This window comes from Pecten maximus, chromosome 1 (genome assembly GCF_902652985.1).
Source record: "Pecten maximus chromosome 1, xPecMax1.1, whole genome shotgun sequence".
Lineage (NCBI taxonomy): Eukaryota > Metazoa > Mollusca > Bivalvia > Pectinida > Pectinidae > Pecten > Pecten maximus.
The window spans coordinates 5,156,848-5,170,514 of NC_047015.1; the positions used below are offsets into that span (position 1 = coordinate 5,156,848).

General features: G+C 36.4%; 1 protein-coding gene across 1 annotated transcript in view; it reads right to left on the minus strand.

Annotated features, from left to right (window-relative positions):
* Window positions 1-13,667, minus strand: part of LOC117340118 (extracellular matrix protein FRAS1-like) — a 67,281-nt gene that overhangs the window by 42,332 nt on the left and 11,282 nt on the right. Inside the window, exons 9-12 of the mRNA XM_033901906.1 lie at window positions 6,135-6,227; window positions 4,167-4,317; window positions 3,781-4,004; window positions 3,523-3,621 (exon numbers count right to left, since the gene is read on the minus strand). Of these exons, the coding sequence (XP_033757797.1) occupies window positions 3,523-3,621; window positions 3,781-4,004; window positions 4,167-4,317; window positions 6,135-6,227 (567 nt within the window). The remainder of the gene's footprint in view (window positions 1-3,522; window positions 3,622-3,780; window positions 4,005-4,166; window positions 4,318-6,134; window positions 6,228-13,667) is intronic.

The following is a 13,667-nucleotide window of genomic DNA, read 5'->3' on the forward strand; positions in this document are numbered from 1 at the left end:
GGACCTAATGGACAGTCACAACACATACTGAACAACTGGACCTAATGGACAGTACAACACATACTGAACAACTGGACCTAATGGACAGTTACAACACATATGAACAACTGGACTAATGGACATAACTTGGACCTAACTGGACACGGTACAACACATACTGAACAACTGGACCTAATGGACAGTCACAACACATACTGAACAACTGGACCTAATGGACAGTTACAACACATACTGAACAACTGGACCTAATGGACAGTCACAACACATACTGAACAACTGGACCTAATGGACAGTCACAACACATACTGAACAACTGGACCTAATGGACAGTCACAACACATACTAACAACTGGATCTAATGGACAGTCACAACACATACTGAACAACTGGACCTAATGGACAGTCACAACACATACTGAACAACTGGACCTAATGGACAGTTACAACCCATACTGAACAAACTTGACCTAATGGACAGGTACAACACATACTAACAACTGGACCTAATGGACAGTCACAACACATACTGAACAACTGGACCTAATGGACAGTTACAACATATACTGAACAACTGGACCTAATGGACAGTCACAACACATACTGAACAACTGGACCTAATGGACAAGTCAGCAAACTCATACTGAACAACTGGACCTAATGGACAGTCACAACACATACTGAACAACTGGACCTAATGGACAGTACAACACATACTGAACAACTGGACCTAATGGACAGTACAACACATACTGAACAACTGGACCTAATGGACAGTTCACAACACATACTGAACAACTGGACCTAATGGACAGGTACAACACATACTGAACACTGGACCTAATGGACAGTCACAACACATACTGAACAACTGGACCTAATGGACAGTCACAACACATACTGAACAACTGGACCCTAATGGACAGTTACAACACATACTGAACAACTGGACAGTCACAACACATACTGAACAACTGGACCTAATGGACAGTTACAACACATACTGAACAACTGGACCTAATGGACAGTCACAACACATACTGAACAACTGGACCTAATGGACAGTTACAACACATACTGAACAACTGGACCTAATGGACAGTTACAACACATACTGAACAACTGGACCTAATGGACAGTCACAACACATACTGAACAACTGGACTAATGACAGTCACAACACATACTGAACAACTGGACCTAATGGACAGTCACAACACATACTGAACAACTGGACCTAATGGACAGTACAACACATACTGAACAACTGGACCTAATGGACAGTTACAACACATACTGAACAACTGGACCTAATGGACAGTTACAACACATACTGAACAACTGGACCTAATGGACAGGTACAACACATACTGAACAACTGGACCTAATGGACAGTTACAACACATACTGAACAACTGGACCTAATGGACAGTTACAACACATACTGAACAACTGGACCTAATGGACAGTTACAACACATACTGAACAACTGGACCTAATGGACAGTTACAACACATACTGAACAACTGGACCTAATGGACAGTTACAACACATACTGAACAACTGGACCTAATGGACAGGTACAACACATACTGAACAACTGGACCTAATGGACAGTTACAACACATACTGAACAACTGGACCTAATGGACAGTTACAACACATACTGAACAACTGGACCTAATGGACAGGTACAAAACAAACTGAACAACTGGATCTAATGGACAGTCACAACACATACTGAACAACTGGACCTAATGGACAGTTACAACACACACTGAACAACTGGACCTAATGGACAGGTACAACACATACTGAACAACTGGACCTAATGGACAGTTACAACACATACTGAACAACTGGACCTAATGGACAGTTACAACACATACTGAACAACTGGACCTAATGGACAGTCACAACACAAACTGAACAACTGGACCTAATGGACAGTTACAACACATGGTGAACAACTGGACCTAATGGACAGTTACAACACACACTGAACAACTGGACCTAATGGACAGGTACAACACATACTGAACAACTGGACCTAATGGACAGTTACAACACATACTGAACAACTGGACCTAATGGACAGGTACAAAACATACTGAACAACTGGACCTAATGGACAGGTACAACACATACTGAACAACTGGACCTAATGGACAGTCACAAAACATACTGAACAACTGGACCTAATGGACAGTCACAACACATACTGAACAACTGGACCTAATGGACAGTCACAACACATGGTGAACAACTGGACCTAATGGACAGGTACAAAACATACTGAACAACTGGACCTAATGGACAGTTACAACACATACTGAACAACTGGACCTAATGGACAGGTACAAAACAAACTGAACAACTGGATCTAATGGACAGTTACAACACATACTGAACAACTGGACCTAATGGACAGTCACAACACTTACTGAACAACTGGACCTAATGGACAGTCACAACACATACTGAACAACTGGACCTAATGGACAGTCACAACACATACTGAACAACTGGACCTAATGGACAGGTACAAAACATACTGAACAACTGGACCTAATGGACAGGTACAACACATACTGAACAACTGGACCTAATGGACAGGTACAACACATACTGAACAACTGGACCTAATGGACAGGTACAACACATACTGAACAACTGGACCTAATGGACAGTCACAACACATACTGAACAACTGGACCTAATGGACAGTCACAACACATACTGAACAACTGGACCTAATGGACAGTTACAACACATACTGAACAACTGGACCTAATGGAGAGTTACAACACATACTGAACAACTGGACCTAATGGAGAGTTACAACACATACTGAACAACTGGACCTAATGGACAGGTACAACACATACTGAACAACTGGACCTAATGGACAGTTACAACATATACTGAACAACTGGACCTAATGGACAGTTACAACACATACTGAACAACTGGACCTAATGGACAGTTACAACACATACTGAACAACTGGACCTAATGGACAGGTACAACACATACTAACAACTGGACCTAATGGACAGTCACAACACTTACTGAACAACTGGACCTAATGGACAGTCACAACACATACTGAACAACTGGACCTAATGGACAGTCACAACACATACTGAACAACTGGGCCTAATGCACTTGTGGTAAGGAATGACTGCATGAAAATTTAGTTTGGTTGGCCCAACAGAACTTGAGTGATCACAAGGAAACACATTTTCTATTTTAAGTGACAGTGACCTTGACTTTTGACATTTGGAAGCAATCCCAAGTACCCGGTAAACACTTCAAGTAAAGAAGATCTGCATGAAGTTTTAGTTTGATCAGTCAAAGGTAACTTATCACACGGAAACATCTGTAAGGACGCCGCCGTTGCCAAAGTACAACCTACGTTGCCTGCTTTGTAGGCGACACAAAAATGAAATTAAAGCCACTTTCAAAAAAAAAGATGAGAAATATTTGTTATAAAATTTGATGTTTTATGAAATGTTAACAGACCTGCCCAGAATGTTGGATGAAGTCATGCGTGCCAGGGCGGGCTCTGACCTTCTCAGAGGTAGCTTCTCCCGGTTGTGTTCTGCACGTCACTATGGCATACTAAGTAACAAAGGGAAATAACTCTTTTAGTCAATAAACATTTTATTTTCAGGTCTGTATTCAGACCTGAATTGAGGTCTGTATTCAGACCTGAATTGTATTTTTATGAGGTGAAAATCATTCAATGATTACAGTGATTAGAACTGTCAAATGACTTACCTGCTTTAGGTTACCTGTCCTTGTCACAGGAATTCGGATTACTCCAGCAGACTCGGTGATGTTCAATAATGGTCGCTCAAAACTGATCACAGACCACATGATGTGGAACTCATTGTCAGGGATATGGTTCGGTTTCTTATCCATAAGGTCAAAGGTGAAACTGTCCTCCATCTCTGTCACATCTCCTGTCAATACATACTGTATTTGTCCATTGTTCACATCCTCTGGAAATACACGATGTATATTTCAGGGACTTTAACATCACATATTCTCACTTAATTCAAAGGCTGTATGTGTAAAATTTTAGACAAAATTGAGCGGCTCTCATAAAACCTTAAAAAGTACATCATCATCATCATATTGCCCTGACAATATGTAAAATGTACCTTGATTGAAGGAGAAGATAGGTACAGTTGGGTTGGCTGTCTTCTCCAGTCGACCATGACGTGGTGTGTGAGTGACAAGGAAAACTAGGTCAGATGGAGCAGTGTCAACGTCCACAGCTTGTAACTCTCGAAATGTAATCAGGTTATAGGCCTGTAGGTCAAAAACATCAAATAACAGTTAAAACAGTTGATAACAATTCATCATTTGACCTTGATCAAGCTAAGAACAACTGTCTCAATAACCTTCTCTCATCTTTACACACCTCAATCATCCACCTGCCTGCTTGTCCTGTCCTTATGGTGAGTTTAAGATTGAAGGTTGGAAATATTTGAATTCAGATATCATTATTACTATGGTGAGTGTCTTAGATAACACTATTAAAATGGAGAGTGTCTTAGATAACACTATTACAATGGAGAGTGTCTTAGATAACATAATTACTATGGTGAGTGTCTTAGATAACATAATTACTATGTAGAGTGTCTTAGATAACATAGTTACTATGGTGAGTGTCTTAGATAACATAATTACTATGGTGAGTGTCTTAGATAACATAACTACTATGGAGAGTGTCTTAGATAACATAATTACTATGGTGAGTGTCTCGGGTAACATAATTACTGTGGTGAGTGTCTTAGATAACATAATTACTATGTAGAGTGTCTTAGATAACATAATTACTATGGTGAGTGTCTTAGATAACATAATTACTATGGTGAGTGTCTTAGATAACATAATTACTATGGTGAGTGTCTTATATAACATAATTACTATGGTGAGTGTCTTATATAACATAATTACTATGGTGAGTGTCTTAGATAACATAATTACTATGGTGAGTGTCTTAGATAACATAATTACTATGTAGAGTGTCTTAGATAACATAGTTACAATGGTGAGTGTCTTAGATAACATAATTACTATGGTGAGTGTCTTAGATAACATAATTACTATGTAGAGTGTCTTAGATAACATAGTTACTATGGTGAGTGTCTTAGATAACATAGTTACTATGGTGAGTGTCTTAGATAACATAATTACTATGTAGAGTGTCTTAGATAACATAATTACTATGGTGAGTGTCTTAGATAACATAACTACTATGGTGACTGTCTTAGATAACATAATTACTATGTAGAGTGTCTTAGATAACATAGTTACTATGGTGAGTGTCTTAGATAACATAATTACTATGGTGAGTGTCTTAGATAACATAATTACTATGTAGAGTGTCTTAGATAACATAGTTACTATGGTGAGTGTCTTAGATAACATAATTACTATGTAGAGTGTCTAAGATATACTTAATTACTATGGAGAGTGTCTTAGATAACATAATTACTATGGTGAGTGTCTTAGATAATATAATTACTATGGTGAGTGTCTTAGATAACATAACTACTATGGTGACTGTCTTAGATAACATAATTACTATGGTGAGTGTCTTAGATAACATAGTTACTATGGAGAGTGTCTTAGATAACATAGTTACTATGGAGAGTGTCTTAGATAACATAATTACTATGGTGAGTGTCTTAGATAACATAACTACTATGGTGACTGTCTTAGATAACATAATTACTATGTAGAGTGTCTTAGATGACATAGTTACTATGGTGAGTTTCTTAGATAACATAATTACTATGGTGAGTGTCTTAGATAACATAACTACTATGGAGAGTGTCTTAGATAACATAATTACTATGGTGACTGTCTTAGATAACATAATTACTATGGAGAGTGTCTTAGATAACATAATTACTATGGTGAGTGTCTTAGATAACATAGTTACTATGATGAGTGTCTTAGATAACATAATTACTATGGAGAGTGTCTTAGATAACATAATTACTATGGTGAGTGTCTTAGATAACATAATTACTATGTAGAGTGTCTTATATAACATAATTACTATGGTGAGTGTCTTAGATAACATAATAACTATGGTGAGTGTTAACCAGACTTACACTGCTGTCTGCGAGCTCCAGAAACTGAAGCCCTCTGTTGACCTCCAGTACAGGACTGCCATCATCCATGGGGAGGATCTCAATCTGGAACTCCTGTAATAACAACAGGAGATATCTATACAATAGATCCTAATGGAGGCTGTAATAACAACAGGAGATATCTATACAATAGATCCTAATGGAGGCTGTAATAACAACAGGTGATATCTATACAATAGATCCTAATGGAGGCTGTAATAACAACAGGAGATATCTATACAATAGATCCTAATGGAGGCTGTAATAACAACAGGTGATATCTATACAATAGATCCTAATGGAGGCTGTAATAACAACAGGAGATATCTATACAATAGATCCTAATGGAGGCTGTAATAACAACAGGTGATATCTATACAATAGATCCTAATGGAGGCTGTAATAACAACAGGTGATATCTATACAATAGATCCTAATGGAGGCTGTAATAACAACAGGTGATATCTATACAATAGATCCTAATGGAGGCTGTAATAACAACAGGTGATATCTATACAATAGATCCTAATGGAGGCTGTAATAACAACAGGTGATATCTATACAATAGATCCTAATGGAGGCTGTAATAACAACAGGTGATATCTATACAATAGATCCTAATGGAGGCTGTAATAACAACAGGAGATATCTATACAATAGATCCTAATGGAGGCTGTAATAACAACAGGTGATATCTATACAATAGATCCTAATGGAGGCTGTAATAACAACAGGTGATATCTATACAATAGATCCTAATGGAGGCTGTAATAACAACAGGTGATATCTATACAATAGATCCTAATGGAGGCTGTAATAACAACAGGTGATATCTATACAATAGATCCTAATGGAGGCTGTAATAACAACAGGTGATATCTATACAATAGATCCTAATGGAGGCTGTAATAACAACATGAGATATCTATACAATAGATCCTAATGGAGGCTGTAATAACAACAGGTGATATCTATACAATAGATCCTAATGGAGGCTGTAATAACAACAGGAGATATCTATACAATAGATCCTAATGGAGGCTGTAATAACAACAGGAGATATCTATACAATAGATCCTAATGGAGGCTGTAATAACAACAGGAGATATCTATACAATAGATCCTAATGGAGGCTGTAATAACAACAGGTGATATCTATACAATAGATCCTAATGGAGGGTGTATAACAACAGGTGATATCTATACAATAGATCCTAATGGAGGCTGTAATAACAACAGGAGATATCTATACAATAGATCCTAATGGAGGCTGTAATAACAAGAGGTGATATCTGTACAATAGATCCTAATGGAGGCTGTAATAACAACAGGAGATATCTATACAATAGATCCTAATGGAGGCTGTAATAACAACAGGTGATATCTATACAATAGATCCTAATGGAGGCTGTAATAACAACAGGTGATATCTATACAATAGATCATAATGGAGGCTGTAATAACAACAGGTGAGATCTATACAATAGATCCTAATGGAGGCTGTAATAACAACAGGTGATATCTATACAATAGATCCTAATGGAGGCTGTAATAACAACAGGTGATATCTATACAATAGATCCTAATGGAGGCTGTAATAACAACAGGTGATATCTATACAATAGATCCTAATGGAGGCTGTAATAACAACAGGTGATATCTATACAATAGATCCTAATGGAGGCTGTAATAACAACAGGAGATATCTATACAATAGATCCTAATGGAGGCTGTAATAACAACAGGTGATATCTATACAATAGATCCTAATGGAGGCTGTAATAACAACAGGAGATATCTATACAATAGATCCTAATGGAGGCTGTAATAACAACAGGTGATATCTATACAATAGATCCTAATGGAGGCTGTAATAACAACAGGTGATATCTATACAATAGATCCTAATGGAGGCTGTAATAACAACAGGTGATATCTATACAATAGATCCTAATGGAGGCTGTAATAACAACAGGTGATATCTATACAATAGATCCTAATGGAGGCTGTAATAACAACAGGAGATATCTATACAATAGATCCTAATGGAGGCTGTAATAACAACAGGTGATATCTATACAATAGATCCTAATGGAGGCTGTAATAACAACAGGAGATATCTATACAATAGATCCTAATGGAGGCTGTAATAACAACAGGAGATATCTATACAATAGATCCTAATGGAGGCTGTAATAACAACAGGAGATATCTATACAATAGATCCTAATGGAGGCTGTAATAACAACAGGTGATATCTATACAATAGATCCTAATGGAGGCTGTAATAACAACAGGAGATATCTATACAATAGATCCTAATGGAGGCTGTAATAACAACAGGTGATATCTATACAATAGATCCTAATGGAGGCTGTAATAACAACAGGAGATATCTATACAATAGATCCTAATGGAGGCTGTAATAACAACAGGAGATATCTATACAATAGATCCTAATGGAGGCTGTAATAACAACAGGTGATATCTATACAATAGATCCTAATGGAGGCTGTAATAACAACAGGAGATATCTATACAATAGATCCTAATGGAGTCTGTAATAACAACAGGTGATATCTATACAATAGATCCTAATGGAGGCTGTAATAACAACAGGGTGATATCTATACAATAGATCCTAATGGAGGCTGTAATAACAACAGGAGATATCTATACAATAGATCCTAATGGAGGCTGTAATAACAACAGGTGATATCTATACAATAGATCCTAATGGAGGCTGTAATAACAACAGGAGATATCTATACAATAGATCCTAATGGAGGCTGTAATAACAACAGGAGATATCTATACAATAGATCCTAATGGAGGCTGTAATAACAACAGGAGATATCTATACAATAGATCCTAATGGAGGCTGTAATAACAACAGAGGGAATCTATACAATAGATCTAATGGAGGGCTGTAATAACAACAGGATGATATCTATACAATAGATCCTAATGGAGGCTGTAATAACAACAGGAGATATCTATACAATAGATCCTAATGGAGGCTGTAATAACAACAGGAGATATCTATACAATAGATCCTATGGAGGCTGTAATAACAACAGGAGATATCTATACAATAGATCCTAATGGAGGCTGTAATAACAACAGGTGACATCTATACAATAGATCCTAATGGAGGCTGTAATAACAACAGGATGATATCTATACAATAGATCCTAATGGAGGCTGTAATAACAACAGGAGATATCTATACAATAGATCCTAATGGAGGCTGTAATAACAACAGGAGATATCTATACAATAGATCCTAATGGAGGCTGTAATAACAACAGGTGATATCTATACAATAGATCCTAATGGAGGCTGTAATAACAACAGGAGATATCTATACAATAGATCCTAATGGAGGCTGTAATAACAACAGGTGATATCTATACAATAGATCCTAATGGAGGCTGTAATAACAACAGGTGATATCTATACAATAGATCCTAATGGAGGCTGTAATAACAACAGGTGATATCTATACAATAGATCCTAATGGAGGCTGTAATAACAACAGGTGATATCTATACAATAGATCCTAATGGAGGCTGTAATAACAACAGGTGATATCTATACAATAGATCCTAATGGAGGCTGTAATAACAACAGGAGATATCTATACAATAGATCGTAATGGAGGCTGTAATAACAACAGGTGATATCTATACAATAGATCCTAATGGAGGCTGTAATAACAACAGGAGATATCTATACAATAGATCCTAATGGAGGCTGTAATAACAACAGGTGATATCTATACAATAGATCCTAATGGAGGCTGTAATAACAACAGGTGATATCTATACAATAGATCCTAATGGAGGCTGTAATAACAACAGGTGATATCTATACAATAGATCCTAATGGAGGCTGTAATAACAACAGGTGATATCTATACAATAGATCCTAATGGAGGCTGTAATAACAACAGGTGATATCTATACAATAGATCCTAATGGAGGCTGTAATAACAACAGGAGATATCTATACAATAGATCCTAATGGAGGCTGTAATAACAACAGGTGATATCTATACAATAGATCCTAATGGAGGCTGTAATAACAACAGGAGATATCTATACAATAGATCCTAATGGAGGCTGTAATAACAACAGGAGATATCTATACAATAGATCCTAATGGAGGCTGTAATAACAACAGGAGATATCTATACAATAGATCCTAATGGAGGCTGTAATAACAACAGGTGATATCTATACAATAGATCCTAATGGAGGCTGTAATAACAACAGGTGATATCTATACAATAGATCCTAATGGAGGCTGTAATAACAACAGGAGATATCTATACAATAGATCCTAATGGAGTCTGTAATAACAACAGGTGATATCTATACAATAGATCCTAATGGAGGCTGTAATAACAACAGGAGATATCTATACAATAGATCCTAATGGAGGCTGTAATAACAACAGGTGATATCTATACAATAGATCCTAATGGAGGCTGTAATAACAACAGGTGATATCTATACAATAGATCCTAATGGAGGCTGTAATAACAACAGGTGATATCTATACAATAGATCCTAATGGAGGCTGTAATAACAACAGGTGATATCTATACAATAGATCCTAATGGAGGCTGTAATAACAACAGGTGATATCTATACAATAGATCCTAATGGAGGCTGTAATAACAACAGGTGATATCTATACAATAGATCCTAATGGAGGCTGTAATAACAACAGGTGATATCTATACAATAGATCCTAATGGAGGCTGTAATAACAACAGGAGATATCTATACAATAGATCCTAATGGAGGCTGTAATAACAACAGGAGATATCTATACAATAGATCCTAATGGAGGCTGTAATAACAACAGGAGATATCTATACAATAGATCCTAATGGAGGCTGTAATAACAACAGGTGATATCTATACAATAGATCCTAATGGAGGCTGTAATAACAACAGGAGATATCTATACAATAGATCCTAATGGAGGCTGTAATAACAACAGGTGATATCTATACAATAGATCCTAATGGAGGCTGTAATAACAACAGGAGATATCTATACAATAGATCCTAATGGAGGCTGTAATAACAACAGGATGATATCTATACAATAGATCCTAATGGAGGCTGTAATAACAACAGGTGATATCTATACAATAGATCCTAATGGAGGCTGTAATAACAACAGGAGATATCTATACAATAGATCCTAATGGAGGCTGTAATAACAACAGGTGATATCTATACAATAGATCCTAATGGAGGCTGTAATAACAACAGGAGATATCTATACAATAGATCCTAATGGAGGCTGTAATAACAACAGGAGATATCTATACAATAGATCCTAATGGAGGCTGTAATAACAACAGGAGATATCTATACAATAGATCCTAATGGAGGCTGTAATAACAACAGGTGATATCTATACAATAGATCCTAATGGAGGCTGTAATAACAACAGGTGATATCTATACAATAGATCCTAATGGAGGCTGTAATAACAACAGGGGATATCTATACAATAGATCCTAATGGAGGCTGTAATAACAACAGGTGATATCTATACAATAGATCCTAATGGAGGCTGTAATAACAACAGGAGATATCTATACAATAGATCCTAATGGAGGCTGTAATAACAACAGGAGATATCTATACAATAGATCCTAATGGAGGCTGTAATAACAACAGGTGATATCTATACAATAGATCCTAATGGAGGCTGTAATAACAACAGGTGATATCTATACAATAGATCCTAATGGAGGCTGTAATAACAACAGGTGATATCTATACAATAGATCCTAATGGAGGCTGTAATAACAACAGGTGATATCTATACAATAGATCCTAATGGAGGCTGTAATAACAACAGGAGATATCTATACAATAGATCCTAATGGAGGCTGTAATAACAACAGGAGATATCTATACAATAGATCATAATGGAGGCTGTAATAACAACAGGAGATATCTATACAATAGATCCTAATGGAGGCTGTAATAACAACAGGTGATATCTATACAATAGATCCTAATGGAGGCTGTAATAACAACAGGTGATATCTATACAATAGATCCTAATGGAGGGCTGTAATAACAACAGGTGATATCTATACAATAGATCCTAATGGAGGCTGTAATAACAACAGGTGATATCTATACAATAGATCCTAATGGAGGCTGTAATAACAACAGGTGATATCTATACAATAGATCCTAATGGAGGCTGTAATAACAACAGGAGATATCTATACAATAGATCCTAATGGAGGCTGTAATAACAACAGGAGATATCTATACAATAGATCCTAATGGAGGCTGTAATAACAACAGGAGATATCTATACAATAGATCCTAATGGAGGCTGTAATAACAACAGGTGATATCTATACAATAGATCCTAATGGAGGCTGTAATAACAACAGGAGATATCTATACAATAGATCCTAATGGAGGCTGTAATAACAACAGGAGATATCTATACAATAGATCCTAATGGAGGCTGTAATAACAACAGGTGATATCTATACAATAGATCCTAATGGAGGCTGTAATAACAACAGGTGATATCTATACAATAGATCCTAATGGAGGCTGTAATAACAACAGGTGATATCTATACAATAGATCCTAATGGAGGCTGTAATAACAACAGGTGATATCTATACAATAGATCCTAATGGAGGCTGTAATAACAACAGGTGATATCTATACAATAGATCCTAATGGAGGCTGTAATAACAACAGGAGATATCTATACAATAGATCCTAATGGAGGCTGTAATAACAACAGGAGATATCTATACAATAGATCCTAATGGAGGCTGTAATAACAACAGGTGATATCTATACAATAGATCCTAATGGAGGCTGTAATAACAACAGGAGATATCTATACAATAGATCCTAATGGAGGCTGTAATAACAACAGGTGATATCTATACAATAGATCCTAATGGAGGCTGTAATAACAACAGGAGATATCTATACAATAGATCCTAATGGAGGCTGTAATAACAACAGGAGATATCTATACAATAGATCCTAATGGAGGCTGTAATAACAACAGGTGATATCTATACAATAGATCCTAATGGAGGCTGTAATAACAACAGGTGATATCTATACAATAGATCCTAATGGAGGCTGTAATAACAACAGGAGATATCTATACAATAGATCCTAATGGAGGCTGTAATAACACAGGTGATATCTATACAATAGATCCTAATGGAGGCTGTAATAACAACAGGAGATATCTATACAATAGATCCTAATGGAGGCTGTAATAACAACAGGAGATATCTATACAATAGATCCTAATGGAGTCTGTAATAACAACAGGTGATATCTATACAATAGATCCTAATGGAGGCTGTAATAACAACAGGTGATATCTATACAATAGATCCTAATGGAGGCTGTAATAACAACAGGTGATATCTATACAATAGATCCTAATGGAGTCTGTAATAACAACAGGTGATATCTATACAATA